At 49.8% G+C, this 15,659-nt stretch overlaps 1 protein-coding gene across 7 annotated transcripts in view; it reads left to right on the top strand.

Annotated features, from left to right (window-relative positions):
- Iqsec3 (IQ motif and Sec7 domain ArfGEF 3) overlaps window positions 1-15,659 on the top strand; it is a 93,545-nt gene that overhangs the window by 53,862 nt on the left and 24,024 nt on the right. For all 7 annotated transcript variants that reach the window (XM_005066037.3, XM_040737513.1, XM_013110417.3 and 4 more), the window contains 2 exons: window positions 1,402-2,504; window positions 4,037-4,198. In XM_005066037.3, coding sequence (XP_005066094.1) covers window positions 1,402-2,504; window positions 4,037-4,198 — 1,265 coding nt within the window. The remainder of the gene's footprint in view (window positions 1-1,401; window positions 2,505-4,036; window positions 4,199-15,659) is intronic.

The following is a 15,659-nucleotide window of genomic DNA, read 5'->3' as shown; positions in this document are numbered from 1 at the left end:
CCCATCCTAGTATGCTTTTGAATGTCACTTTGAAGACCCCCTGTAACACATGAGTCTGATGCCAGGGTAGTTAGTGCTTCCTCCTGATGCTTGGAGCCTGTACCCGTCATCTCAGACACGGCCTTTGGTGGGCTATATCATGAAGCAGGTTATACTGCTACACAGAAGGATGGATTTGCCTTTCCATTGCTTCGTGGATAGCAAATCTACCAGTGCCCCCCCCCAATCCAGGTTCCTGAAGAACATGGGAATGTCAGAGTTCTAGTGACTTCCAGTCCATTCATCCGGATTTGTAGTAACAAAAGGTTAGTGTGTACGTGGAGGACAACAATGAGTGAAAGGCATGATTTCAGAGTCAAGGTACACATTTTCTTACCAGTGAATCATGATATTCATTAAGCCTGTCTCCTTAGTTTTAGCCTGACTCTTTGATTACATTCAAAGCCCTCCAAGAGGCATGGTTAAAAATGGTGGGTCACTTGGGGGGCAGGATGGACACAGGAGTCATGTCTCCCTAATCCTTTCTTGAGAAATTTTGATGGAGAAAGCAATAACGATAGTAACTCAAGGGGGGGGAGGGAAGATACAGGGCAGAAGGAAGTGAGACAAAACCCTGAACACAGGGATGCTGGGAGCAATGCTCAGAGGAGGCCCTGACCAAGCCTGGCCCTTGCTGCACAGCTCCTATTGATACAGAGGTGATTTGGATCATCATCCCTGGAGGGGACCTTACACGTGGGCCATTGTCCATCTCATACTGCTCACGTTTATCCACCCTTTCCCATGTGCTGGGATCTGAACTGGGAACTGCTCTATCAAAGATGGTCGAACCCACAGGCCAAGCTGTTGGTGTTTCCAGGGAAACAGAAGCATCCCAGGGCAGTGAAATGAGCCCTGAGACTTTTGGTTTTTGTTTGATTGATATTAACATCATTGTTTAATTTTTCATTTTTAATTATGCATCAAGGCAGAAACAATAGGGTAATAAACTCCCATGCAGCCATCACCAGGCTCAAAACATCTTTATTAATGTTTTATTAATATTAATACCATGCTAGCTAGTACATTCTACTGTGTTCAATACGAATTCGGGGTATGTATTTTACTCATAAATACTTCGGCATGTGTTTCTGATGTGTTCTTTAATAGAACGTTTAGCTAAATGGGACTTCCATCCCAACACCTCTGTCCACTGCCATAGGGGACATCACGAATCCCGAGTGTAATCCTCCATCTTGCCTTTGGAGTCTTGCCAAGGTCTGGGGTCGTTGGATGTGGGCTCCCAGTGAAGCCGCTTTGTGCACGGGGGACCCAGAACCTGGGTCCAGTGGTGGACTGTACTGATCTAATCCATGCTGCCTCCACCCTCCCTAACTGAGCCTTTCTCTGTCCCTGCTACAGATTGAAATGCTAGAACACAAATACGGGGGCCACCTGGTATCCCGACGCGCCGCGTGCACCATCCAAACCGCTTTCCGCCAGTATCAGCTCAGCAAGAACTTTGAGAAGATCCGTAACTCGCTCCTGGAAAGCCGCCTACCCCGTCGGATCTCGCTGCGCAAAGTGCGAGCGCCCACAGCCGAAAGCCTGGTGGCTGAGAAAGCTCTCCTGGAGGGCTGCGGGCTCTTGGGGCTGCCACTGGGGCGCACGCCCACCCTGCCACCCACCTTTGCAGGCTCGCTCACAGAGTTGGAGGACTCCTTCACCGAGCAGGTGCAGTCCCTGGCCAAGTCCATCGACGACGCCCTCAACACCTGGAGCCTCAAGACCATGTGCTCACTGCAGGAGAGTGGCGCGTACCAGCTCCACCAGGCCCTGCACCCTAGTGCAGGACAGCCAGGCCTGGAGGCCGAGACGCGGGAGCCTGAGAGTGGCCCAGGATCTGGAGATGAGACAGGCAGCCTGCCGCAGGGTCACAGCAGTACCCTCATGATGGCTTTCCGGGATGTCACAGTGCAGATCGCTAACCAAAACATCTCTGTTTCCTCCTCCACCGCCCTGTCTGTGGCCAACTGTCTGGGCTCACAGACCACCCAGGCCACAGCCGAACCAGCGGCTGGCCAAACCGAGCAGGGAGACGCTGTGGCTCAGGAGGTCTCTGAAACCCCAGTCTCGGAACAGACAGAACCCCCGAGTGAGAACTCAGAAGCAGCAGAGAGTTGCGCTCAGGGCGCACATGGACCAGTGGCTGCGGAGGAGGCCGTGGTTGAGGAGGCAGTGGCCGTGGAGGTAGAGGAGGAAAAGGAAGAGGCTGGGCAGGCAGGGAAAGGGGCCGAAGAAGCAGGCGACAACTCTGAGCAGCTTAGCAGCAGCAGTGCATCCACCAAGTCCGCCAAATCTGGCTCAGAGGTTTCTGCCGCTGCCTCGAAGGAGGCCCTGCAGGCGGTGATCCTAAGCTTGCCGCGCTACCACTGCGAGAACCCGGCCAGCTGCAGATCCCCCACTCTCTCTACCGACACCCTGCGCAAGCGGCTGTACCGCATCGGCCTCAACCTCTTCAACATGTGAGTGAGCTTTGGAAGGACTGGAGGGAGGGACCAAAGGAGGACTTATCGGGTACCAAGTCCTAACAGCATCTTCCCAGGGTCCTTCCAGGTACTTTTTGTTGCCTGGCCTGATACCCCTCGCCCAAGCTCCCAGGGAATTTAAGAAGTACACATCGTATTTTTCCCAATGACCAACAACAAACGCATCAAGCATAGGTTTTTCACAACAATTGCTTTTTAAGATGAAGTGGTCACTTGGAAAGTGGGAAAATACAGAGTTGAGCACAGGCAGTATGAAGACCAAGCAGGATCATTGAGAATAAAAATGAAGTTGGGAAAACGGTGTTATTACACTGGGGTCACAAAATGAAGCATTGTGGAGAGAGCCGAACCAGTGTAAAAATGAGATAGAGTCCCGGTTGAGAAGGCTCAGTTGGCGAAGGAAGCTGCTGTGCGAGCCTGCCAACCGGAGAACAAACATAAAGGTGGAAGGAGAAACGTGACTCCCCGGAGCTGTCCTCTGATGGCCTGCAAAGGCCATTCCCTCTCCCCACAGCAAGAACTTATTTTTAGATAATTTTAGTGATATAATAGGTAAGAGGAGAAGAGGACAGGAAGGAAGGATAGAGAAGCAAGTGGGATAGAAAAGGAATTACGAAATGGAAGGAGAGAAATTAATAGCAGCCATAGCTCAGAGACCCAAACAAGACTGGGTGCAACAAAACACATCGCCACTCGGTGACACAGAGGAGGTAGACACCTCCCTCTCTTTATGGACAAAAAGTCCATAAAGTCCATGAGACACTCATTTACCCTTCCTCGTCCATTCTCTCATAGTTCTCAGACCAGGGCATGAATCCTTTCCTGAATTCATTTATTCATGCAACTATTATTTATTGCATGCCAGGCCTGTACCTGACAGATGAGTGAGACATGACCTCTGGCCTCAAGATGCCATTCATAGCTCACCTGCAATCCTCCCAGCAGTATCTAGAGATAGGGAACATCCTTCTATTTCACAGAATAACATCCAGGCACATGAAATCAGATACTCCCATCCAACCTCTCCCTAGTGAAGAACTGGTTTGATCACCTCCCCCACATAGGGGACAGAACCTTTGCAAAACACAAAACAAATGAATTGCTAGGAAAGCAGTCACAGGATAATAGCTTGAAAATGTCAAACATTTGAGGAAAGGTTTCTGGGGCTTATTTATCTCCTCAGAGCCAGTGACCCCCAGCTCCAGGAGCAGTGTGAATGAAGTACACCCCCAGACCACCTGAGGGGCGTTTCCGGCTGTCCAGAGCCATAGTAGGGCAGGGACAGAGAAGGGAGCCTCTCTCCATGCTCTGGATTCTTGCTGAGTCAGACATTTTTCTGATTCAAGCCCCATACTCCTCCCCCCCGCCATGATGTTCAAGTGAAGGTTGTTCCCAGGGGCGCCATGGTGGTCCCTGGGAAGTAGATTTCCCAGGTGTGTAGGAGTCAAGACAGCAGCTCCCAACAGCCTTGGCTTCCTCTCTCCTCCCCACTCCAACCCCTGCTACAGAAACCCGGACAAGGGCATCCAGTTCCTGATCTCACGTGGCTTCATCCCCGACACCCCCATCGGTGTGGCCCACTTCCTCCTGCAGCGGAAAGGCCTCAGCCGCCAGATGATTGGAGAGTTCCTGGGCAATAGCAAGAAGCAATTCAACCGCGATGTGCTGGAGTGAGTGCCCACGACACATCCCCTGGTCTCCCTCCTTCCACACATGTCCTGGACCCAAGAATTCTCATTATTTTGGTGGTTTCTTGGGAGATGGGAATTCTTGCTCCAGCTTCCTATAGCCAGCCAAGTGGCTATAGGTGTAGTCATTTGTTTGGTGGCAGGATGAACCTGGAGCCTTTGGACACTCTAGGGACACCCTAGGGCATGAGAAACAGGTGTGGGGAGGGGATATAAACAGTAATTAATGAACTGTGCAGCTCCAGCACATTTCTGAGAGACAGCCCCTTAACCTACCTCCTCTCTGCGCCTGTCCCAGCAGCCCCAGGACACCACCGTGCCAAGGCTCATTTTCATATTGATAGAGGCAAAACATGGAGAAAACGGAGCTCGGATGAGTATTATTAAAACAGGGAAATACTAAAAGTCCATAAACATGAATTTACCAACAGAATCTCCACCGAAGAACCTATGTCTCAAACTGCAGTAAATGGTTGGGTTGAGGGCTGTGGGGACATCTCCAGAGGACAGGGTGGCAGTCCTCTGGATGAAGACCAGAGCCTTGGATCTGCCTTTCCCCTGAGAAAGGTGAGAAGTGTCCACAAGTTCTACTCTAGGCCCCGGGGGAAGCCTGTCCTCCTTATTCTTGCTCCAGCAAAGGCTATAGAGAGAGAGACAAGGGGCTGAGGGGTGGAGGGTCATGTGACCTTTTTGGGCAAACGCTGGATGGATGGTTAAAGAGTTGACCTCTGTTCATGGAACAGTCATGGCCCTCTTGCAAAGTAGACATGGCACAGCATTCTGTGTCCCATCTGTGAGAGGGTGGGGGGTTTGGCTGTGCAGGTGAACCACTTGCTCCCTGAGAATGAGGCTGGGTATCCTGGCATACCTCATGGTCTGGGAGAACTTACAAACCCAGACGGCAGCTCCTTGCACAGTCTGAAGCCGCTGATGGTGGACGGGGAGTGTGTCTCAGTGCAGGTAGGGCAGCAAGGGCTGAGCCCTGCTGGAAGGATCTCAGGGTGTCATTGGTTAGGCAGAACTAATGCCCTACCCCTGCTTTCTGGAAACTGGGGCGGGGCCTGAGATTGCACACCTAATGGAGCAGTGAGAATTGATAAGCTCCTGCAGTTCCCATTTGGTCTGTTTCCTCTCTTGCCTTCTCCTCTTTCCCCTACCCTTTCCTGTTCTGCCAGCCATGTTAGGTAGTGTGTCCTGAAATGATACCCAGGAAATGATGCAGGTACCCAGAGCATTCCAGGAGGAAGAGAAAGACCATGATTTCCACCCTCCTTACCCCCATGTTCCATCTTGGGCCTTTTGTCCCTTTCCTTTCCACTGACTTCTTCTGTCCAACTGGCCCCACATTCCCAGGTGACTGTGATTTGTCTCTCTCCTCTGGGGGGACAAGAGCGATCCTGCTCCCCTTATAGGCTTTGTCTGTTTTCTTCTTCTTCCACGCACATTCTAATACCAAGTCCATATTTGATCTAGAGCATATAGGACACAGGTTCTGTGCTGAACAATGCAGTAAAAACTAATTGTCACCCTTCCCAGGTGACCTGCCATGGTAGGGATTGGATGAGTCACTGCAGGATAAGAGCCTCAGAGCTGGGCCTACTGTTACAGCCTATGCTGGGGAAGCCCGGGTTAGGGACTCATCTGGCAACTGCAGTACCCAGGCCTGTGCTAGGCCCACATCAACTAGTGTTTCTAGAGGTGGTTAACTCGTAGATTTTAAGAATCAGCAGCCTCTGCTCCCAGATGCTAGATAGCATGGGAAAAGTATTTGGTTAAGTCCTCTTTCCTTCTCTGTAAGATGAGAAACTTGGGCTGTGTCCTGCGAATCTGTCATCTTTCCCATTCCTCAGTGAGTTCACTGGTCGGCAACTGGTTTAGGGCAGAGAATCCTCTGCCCTAAATGTGGGGAGCATGCTTTGTCACCCTACCAGAGACTATCAGAGCTGCCTTTGGGATTGAGGGCTGAGGCTTCGGGGAGGAATGAGATGACCAGTATTATTTATTCAACAAACACTGAATGCCATTCTATGTTAAGAATGGACTTGACGAGTCATTCTGTGTTTGTATGTGGAAACGATCATGGCTCATGGTCTCAGGAAAATTACATGCCTGGACATTGACTGGGAGGGATGAGAGAGGAATATAAAAAGGCGTGGGTGTGGGGAGAAGAGTGGAGGCATGATGCTTCCCCCACCAATATCCTATGTCTCGTGCTTTATTCTGCACAGAACCCTGGGATCCAAACTCTGACATACTCAGCCCCTGGATTGGCTCAGTCCCACAGAATAGAGCCCTATGGCTCAAGTTCAGAACTCCCTAGTTTGTGCCTGAGATAGAGTTTCCTCTTCCTGCAAAAAGCCAGGAAGACATAGACAAATAGAGAAAGCCAAGTGTCACCATTAAAAGCCAGGACACTGGGGGCATTGGTCTCTCTTCCTGTCACCATAGCCACCTACCTGGGAACATTAAATAATGTTCACTGGATGGAGCACAGGCAATTACGTCTCTCCAGTGTTGCTTCGCCCAGGCTGGGAAGGCTTTACTTGAATACTCTACAGGTCCCCTGCTCCTACCTGAAGGTGTTCAGCAAGTCATGCCCATTCCATACATAGCTGTTTGCCAAGCAAAAGGACATAAATCCTCCATGCCCTTAGAGAGTGAGACATGCCAAGCCATAGAGTTTCCTGAGAGGCAGCAGCAGGAGGGAAGACAGAGATGGAATGACTCTCAGAGGAAAATTATTATTTTAGAGACAACATTCAGACCCAGCAAAAGACTGAAGAACCAGAGCAGGAGCTGCCTCGAATGCTTGCCCAAGTCTGAGTGTATCATCAAGGTCTGATTGCAGAGTGCAGTGCTTGGTGCTCTCGGTGGCTGATGGTTGTCTCTGTGCACTGGACTCCTTTTCACAGATGACACATTGAGAAAGGAATGTGTTATGCCTTGAATGTCAAGTGTCACACACTCATCTGCCTGATTCCCAGCTGCTGCTGGTGTTTTGGAAGATTGTAGAACCTTTTGTTATCTGTCCAGTTGGCAGATACAAGGCCAGGGCAGGGAGGGTAGACGATTATAAAGCCTGCCCTGGTTCCGACCCAATCTGTCTGCCTTCTGATCTGCTTATGGGACATTCCCATTGCCTTCAAGCTTCCTGACCAAGATTCCCCAGCCATGCTGAACTATATCCCCTCAATCCCTGAACTAGAATAAATGCATTCTCATTTAGGTTGTTACCTGTTGGGTGTTTGCTACAGCAATGAGGAAAATAGATTATACAGAAAATTGGTGCTGAGCGGTGGGGCCATTGCTCTGGTAAGAATGTCCTTGTGGTTGCTGGGCCTCAAGACCTAGTTAAAGGAAGAGTGTGGGAGAGCTTGGAGCTGTGGGCTACAGGCGTCTTAGAAGTCTGTAAATGGAGCCTCATGAGCTGCTAGAGTTTGGAAGAATGAAATGCTGATTGAAGCACAGACAGCAAGGGTCCAGATCCTGGGGCTATCGAAGTGATCAAGGGGACCTGAACTAGAAGCCATTCATGTTACATCTGACCAAAACATTCATCCTACACAGATTCTGAGTAAGACTGGACTCAGAAGTGATGGATTCTTGTTTCAAGGCAACACAGCATCAGAGTGTGGCATTCTTATGACTTCACTGCAAATTCAACAAACGCAGTCATGACGTCACTATGAGCCCTAGGTTGGAGATGTGAAGATACAGGGGTTGATATTTGCCTTGTTGAGCTTCAGGCTTGCTTTGACCTGATCCTTCCTTGCTGTCCTCCTATTCCTCCCTTTAGAAACTGGTGTGTTTACTCAGTACCATCTAATGCCAGAAATATGAAACTTGTATTTGAGTTTTACAGGGGTTCATAATTAAGGGACTGTCTTGAATCTCAGAAGTGATTTGGGGATTTGGAATTTTGAACAGTGTTGGCACCATAAGACTATGGTGACTTTGGGGGTTATACCGAATGCATTTGGCGTTTTGAAAAGGCACCCAGTAGAGGCTGAAGGTGGGCGTGATGGTCCAAATGTGATATGTCTCCTGCAGGCTTACTTATTTGAACACTAGATTTGCTCATGGTGCTATTTTGGAAGATTGTGAAACCTCTTGGACATGTAGCCTAGCTGGAAGACCCAGGCTCTAAGGACAGAAATAATTGGTCACAGCTGATCCTGGCTCCAACCCAAGCTCTCTGCTTCCTAATCCACTGAGACATGAATATGATGTTCCATGCCCCCATTACCACCACCCTTTCCACTGCTATTCCCTACCACAGTGGAACTGCAGTCCCTCAAACTGCAAGCCAAAATAAACCCTTCCTACCTTAAATTGCTTCTTGTCAGGTATTTGGTCAGTGTGAGAACAGTAACCTATTATATAGAATGACTTCTGCTAGGCTTATAATCAAATAAGAATAAAAGGCATCAAAGGATCACGCCCACTCTAGGATGTTATAATCAAATAAGAATAAAAGGCATCACAGGATCACGTCCACTGTAGGATGTTGGCTGCTTGTTTTTGGCCTCCATCTTGTTACATAAAAGTCATAGTATCTACTGAATTACATATTTTTTTTCTCGAGACAAGTTTCTCTGTGTAGTCCTGGCTATCCTGGCACTTACTCTGCAGACCAGGCTGGCCTGGAACTCACAGAGATCCGCCTGCCTTTGCCTCTCAAGTGCTGGGATTAAAGGCGTGGGCCACCACCACCCAATGAATCACACCTTTTTAAGGTAAAGTTGATGTGTTGAACTGCCTGAGACTCGAGAGGATTTCTATAAATGTTAGCTGTTTCCATTTTTATTTCTCCTACCTAAAACTGAGAGGCATTGGAACCTCTCTGCTTCTTTTTTGGTGCAGAAAGCGTAATGTGCCTGTTCTGGTTTGATGTCAGGTCTGCTCACCGCATGAGAACTTGCTAGGATTTGCCAGAGAGGGATGGGAAAGAACAGGGAGGGAGTGGCTCCTTCTGGTGACATCCGCAGTCTGGGGACTACCCTGTATCCTGAAGACACCCCTTCTGAATGTAGAGAAGAGACCCCTTGCAAGGCCAGGCATACATAAGAGCCAGGCAGGGTTGGGATCTTTTAGAGCTAGTTCCCCATCACCATCACATACACACACCACACACACACACACACACACATACTTTTCACATGGCTGGAATTTAGCTCTGCTCTATTTCCTTCCTAAAGTGTTCGCTTCAGTGGGTTTGAAAGCAGGAGGATGGGAGAATATTCTGGGCCGGCTGTGAGCAATCTCTCTTCTAGTGTAGATGATTCTTTCTTATGTGAATCACATGCCGGAGAGGACACCCTGTCTATCATTTCAGTGAAAATACTAGAAGATTAAGCCTCAAACTGGGAACTTTCTGACATGTTCCTTCCTTCTTCTTAGTTTCTTGGTCTTTTGTGAATTTCTGGGACACATTAATTAGCATTTGATGTTGGAGTCAGGTTTTCATTACTTCATTTCCACCAGCATGTGTTGGCCGGAGTGTAACAGACTTGTTCTTCCCGGGCCATTTTGAAATGAAGACAAATTGTCTGCCATACCCAACAGTTTGGAAGTCTGTGTGGCCTTCTTTCTGGCTAGCAAGAAATCATTTGAGACCATCTTGCACACTGCATTGTGTGTAATTTCAGAGCACACCTTATGCCTGAGGAAATCCCTTGAGGAGAGGAGGGTAAGGCTGGAGCCTAGGGAGACCCCCGCAGGGTCTAGAGGAGGAGAGAAAGAACCGAGCAGGAAGAAGACAGGTGCTATTTCCACAGCTTTGACAAGTTCTCTGCTACCACCCAGAGGAGCAAATATGTCTTGGGGTAGTATAGTAAGATGGCTAGAATATGGTAAGGCACTTAGGTTGGCATGTGTAAAGATACAGGTTCGAGTTCTGGCACCGTGAGAAGAAAGACCATCAGTGGTGTCTTTTCGTGTTTACAGCCCTGACCTCCCACCTCTGTGGACGCTCACCCCTTCCCTGATGTGGCTAAGGACTCTCTTGAACAGTAAATGGTCACAAAAGCCAAGGAGTCCCTTACTCTCCGAACTTACCCTCAAAGATAGGGTGAACATATCCAGGTTTGAGGCTCCCTCTAGCATTACTTTGGGAATTTACACAAATGGACATTTCTAAACCCCGCCCCTTCCTGGTCTCTCAGGACCCCAGTTCTGGAGAGGTCATTGCCAAACCCTGTATAACATTCAGTTGGGGGCTCCAACCAGCCACTCTACCATGACACTTCTAAGAGGGACTTCCAGGGAGTCAGAGTGCCCCAAGGTGCATCTGTGAAGCATGATAAAGATCACCCCCTGTATCAAGCATTCAGGATGTGCCTGCAGGGTAGGCACAGCTCCAGGGATCTCCCATACAAGGTCCTTTCCATCTCAGCAGCAGCTGTGGGGTGCTCGTCTCTAATAATGCAGGAACCAAGGAACAGAGACATTAGGGAGCTTCCCCTCGGCCACACAGCTCATACATGGCTGAGACCTGTAGCTGGGCAGATGAGCCCATAGTCCCACGGCACACATGTCTGTGCCCCGCCCCACGAGAAGTGTGGTCTGCTGCATTCACAGCTCTCATCCTCTCTGCCTCTGAATCGTAGCCCTGGAAAGGCCTGTAGGTACTCAGCTATAGCTCAGTCCTCTTCACCTTGCCGAGGCAGAACAGGGATCCAGAGAGGAGAAAAGGCTTGTCCGCTGGCCGGTGGCAGGAGAGTTGAGTGGAGTCAGGTACAACTCCATCCCTCCACTAGCTTTATTTGCTGTGCTCTGACCCTCTCATCTGGGAAAGAGCAGGGTAGAGATTCCCAAGTCTCAAGAGGTCTGCACTAGATCCAGTTTCTTCTGCTTCGTGCATTTTAAAGTGCCTGCAGATAGCTGGCTGGTAGTGTCATTCGGTCAGCTAGCTGCTGGTGTAGGAAGGGGTATTCTCAACACTTCCGCTATGAGGGACTTTCAGCCCACTAACTTGCCTAGCATGTCAACACCTGCTGATCTTGAAACGGTCAAGGCCACTGATTCCTAACCCTGCTCTACCAGGGCCTACCTTCCATGCGCATCATCTTCTTAAAACTCACACCAGCCCTGCCCAGAAGAAGTGACAGGCATTGTGTCCATTCTGAGGGAAGTGAGGCACACAGGGACTTAGTGACTTGAGCCAGACTGTTGCACAGCAGAAACAAGACTCAAACCCAAAGCTCTTCCCATGTCCTGCATGGCTACTGCACAGTCTTACCTCTCAGACTGTGGTAGCTGACTGGCAACATCAGCATCACCTGGAAGCTTACTGGTGATGCTAACACTGTCTCTGCTCCAGGGCCACTGAATGAGAAACTCTAGGGTGAGGCCCTGTAATCCGGGGTCAATAAGGGCACTAGGGGATTCTGAGACATATTTCAGTTTCATGACCCCTGCCCTCCAGGAGGCCACCATGTCCAGCAAGGAAAAACAAGTTGTTCTGGCATCCACAATGACTTCTGACTTGTCTGGGTAGTTAGAACCTAGTGCTCTTGATTCCAGGGTCCTCGGTGTGCCTGGCAGGCATCCCTTTGGAGGTGGCCCGAGAGGAGATTCTTTGAGCCTCAGTGCCATCCCAAGAACACTAGACGGTCCCCGAGTCAGCGTCCCCTCACTCTGTTTCCTTGGCCCCGTTTACTTTCCTAAGAGGCCTTAACCTTTTCAGAGCGCGTTATGAGTTCTGACGAGAAAAAATAACCCTCCAGCAGATGAGGATATTTTTAATTAAATTGTGTAAGCCAAGCACTGCAGAATAAAAGCAGGGTGCCTGCATCCTTTGGCCCTTTCCCCGGAAGCACAGCTACTTGCTTCTTCCCAGGCCTTAGCTGGGCCACACTGACAATGTCTGTACCATCTCTCCTGGCCAATTAAAAACTCCCTGCTGTTGCTATTACCTATTTTCAGCTCCCGACCAGTTCCTTTGTCTGCCAGACACAGTCTTGCTCTCCTTTAAAAAGAAAGAAAAACTCCCAAGATGACGCAGTTCATTTTGATCACAGCCGTGTGGGATGCTTCATTTCCCCGCAACACAAACCGATTGGGCGAACAGATCAGTGCTAAGGAGCAGTTTGATGCAAGAGATTACCTGTTCATGCAGATGCAGATGCAGCTGGACCTCTTCTTCCCAGCCCTCCTGAGGTGTTTGCTGCAGCCCCACCCCCTTTTCTTAAACAAAAAGCAGAGACTACGGAACCCCACCCCCTTGAGACCTGCAGGGAAGGAGAAGGCAAGCAAACCCTCTCTTCCCACCCCCAGCCCTGACTCACTGGCTGATCCATCCACAGCCCAGGCAGGTTCAGACAGACTCTCTGGAAAGCCGTGCTGTCCACACACCCTGACTCTTATCAGGCACTCACTTCTTTCTGCAGCTGAAGGAAGCAAGAAGGGTGTGTGACTCATGCTGCTTCAGAATGGGCCAGCATCTGCAATCCTCCAGGACACTTCCCTGGCAGAGGTCTGGGTTAGTTCCACATAATTTTGACAAAGGAGTCGCAGTGATCCTAGGTCCCTGGGTAGAGTTTCCAAGGACTCTGGAGTTTCTTCTATAGCTGACCTTCAACAGCACAGGGTTCTGTTTCATCCAACCAATCTCTCACTCACTGGTTCACTCATCCTCCAAAGGGAAGCAAAAGTGAAACTAGCTGGTCTATCCTGAAGCAGATCTGGGAAGCAGCAGCATGTTGCTGTGGGGCTCATTATGGGGCACTCTTGTTCATAGCTCATATCCCCCGCCTTGCAAGGAATTTTTAAAGAGCTGAAGTCAGCTCCAGAAAACCATGGAAGCCAGGGAGGCCAGCAGACCTTCAAGGTTGGGACTAGGTGGCGTGAAGGCAAGACTGCAGGAGGGAGCCAGGAAGAAGGGGTAAGACAGCAAGGATGCTAAAGGCCTGAGCTTTGTTGGGAACTTGACCTTCATGTAAGGGATGCGGAAGACTCTGAAGGAAAGCAAACTGGAAGGATGGATCTCAAAGACGATTTGAAGCAGAGGGTAAGAAAGGACCAAGTCCATAGCCACAGCCCGGCCGCAGCGGGAGGGAAATAGGTGGATCGCAGAGCCTGTGGCAGGTGTGGGAGGACAGCAGAAAGCTGTGTCACTGTGAGTGGACTCCTGAGTGGGTGAGAATTAAGGACACTCATCCTCGCATATAACTAACTGTGCTTGTGTCCTGGATCGTTACATTGGAGCAGAAAATACATGTGCATATATTCTCAGTTTAAAATGGAGGCATACGATGCACCCGAGGACATCTCATCTGCAGAACTGATCAAACTAGACATTGCCAAATATTCACTTAAGCAAGTCAAACTGTTCGATATCAGGTAAAACAAAAGATGCACAACAACCTAGCATTTATGCAAGAGAAGTCAGCACATCCTACATTCTCACGGATGTCACCCTAAAGGACGTTCAGACCTCAGATGACAACCAGAAAAAAAAAAAAAAGGAGCAGCTCCAGCTCCAGTGGAATGCAGAAGCAATGGTGACACGCTTGTCTCCAGCTTGGTAGCACTATCACTGACTTTTTATAAGCAATGAAGACCCAGCAATAAGGGGACTCAGTGTGAGAGACAACCCTGACAAACTCTCCGCTACCAGAGCAGGCAGAGCCACTGGCATCAGTGAGGCACCCAAGAAAGGGTTTTTTAAGACGGGGAAGAAGGCTTGGGGTCCACCTCTCAGTCAGAGGTCAAGTCCAAGGGGAGAGAAGGAGAAAGGGCTCACCCCAGGGAGGGGCAGTGCTCCCATACCTGCTGGGATGATAACTAGAGTCCATTGAACTTTGTGACATGGTGATCTGTGGTGGCCTTGACCAGAAATGGTTAGTGGAGTGCTGACAGCATACCCTGGACTGGAGAGAGAAGAGAAGTGAGGAACAGAGATGTCTTCTTAAACAAAAAGCAGAGTCTACGGAACCGACTGAAGCGTAGAGAGGCATCAACACAAGGCTTTTCATTTGTAAACTGAGAGACACGCATTGGGTCTTAATTATGGTTTAAGGAGCTGTGGGGTAGAGTTGTTGCCCAGTGTGTACAAGGCTGTGTGGTTGTACTCCTGTGTGGAAGAGAGGGGGCGGGGGACAAGTAAGTAAAGGAGAAATAGCAGCTCAACACAAGAGGGGGCGGGGAACAAGTAAGTAAAGGAGAAATAGCAGCTCAACACAAGAGGGGGCGGGGACAAGTAAGTAAAGGAGAAATAGCAGCTCAACACAAGAGGGGGCGGGGACAAGTAAGTAAAGGAGAAATAGCAGCTCAACACAAGAGGGGGCGGGGACAAGTAAGTAAAGGAGAAATAGCAGCTCAACACAAGAGGGGCGGGGACAAGTAAGTAAAGGAGAAATAGCAGCTCAACACAAGAGGGGGCGGGGACAAGTAAGTAAAGGAGAAATAGCAGCTCAACCCAACTTCTCACACAGTGACCCAAGCTAAACCCTCAGGATAGCCTCATGCTCACCTGAAGCACTGGCCCAGGCTCGCAATGAGCTGTGGGACTCATTATGGCCCCTCCTCTTCTTCACAGCTCCCATCCCCCATCATTCATTATGGCCCCTCCTCTTCACAGCTCCCATCCCCCATCATTCATTATGGCCCCTCCTCTTCTTCACAGCTCCCATCCCCCATCATTCATTATGGCCCCTCCTCTTCTTCACAGCTCCCATCCCCCCATCATTCATTATGGCCCCTCCTCTTCACAGCTCCCATCCCCCATCATTCATTATGGTCCCTCCTCCTCTTCACAGCTCCCATCCCCCATCATTCATTATGGCCCCTCCTCTTCACAGCTCCCATCCCCCATCATTCATTATGGCCCCTCCTCCTCTTCACAGCTCCCATCCCCCATCATTCATTATGGCCCCTCCTCTTCACAGCTCCCATCCCCCATCATTCATTATGGCCCCTCCTCCTCTTCATAGCTCCCATCCCCTCCATCGATTCCTCTGAGCTGTGTCTCAGACCCTGCGCCTGCACTCACCCTTCCTCTACTTCGACCCAGACTCAGCCCAACAGTTCTGGCTTGGGCCCCTCAGTAGCATCTTGACTGGGCTCTCTGCCCCCTCTTGTTCACTGCTCCCCCTTTCATTTCTTCTCCCCCAGAAACCAGAGTAGTCTTCGAGAAAACTGGATCATATCACTCTAAGTTTCTACCTTGCTGTTGTTTCTTGCTGTGTTCAGGATAAACCCTAGAATCCTCATGGCTGGCAAATCTCCGGCAGGTCAAGGCCTGTCTACCCCAAGCCTCCAGTCCTCCAGGCTCCCTTCCTCCCTACACTGCAGACCCACCAGCCTTTTCTAGAGCTTTGGAATCCTTGTCTACCACCCAACCTTGGCATATACATCAACTTCCTCAGCCTATTTACTTCTCCTCAACAGTGAAATTCATTTTTTCAGATCTCAACTGAAATTGCATGTTCCCTAAGAGTTC

The sequence above is a fragment of the Mesocricetus auratus genome, unplaced genomic scaffold (assembly GCF_017639785.1).
Source record: "Mesocricetus auratus isolate SY011 unplaced genomic scaffold, BCM_Maur_2.0 Super-Scaffold_100676, whole genome shotgun sequence".
Classification (NCBI taxonomy): domain Eukaryota; kingdom Metazoa; phylum Chordata; class Mammalia; order Rodentia; family Cricetidae; genus Mesocricetus; species Mesocricetus auratus.
The sequence above is the reverse complement of the archived record's forward strand: the minus strand, read 5'-3'. Positions and strand labels throughout refer to the sequence as shown.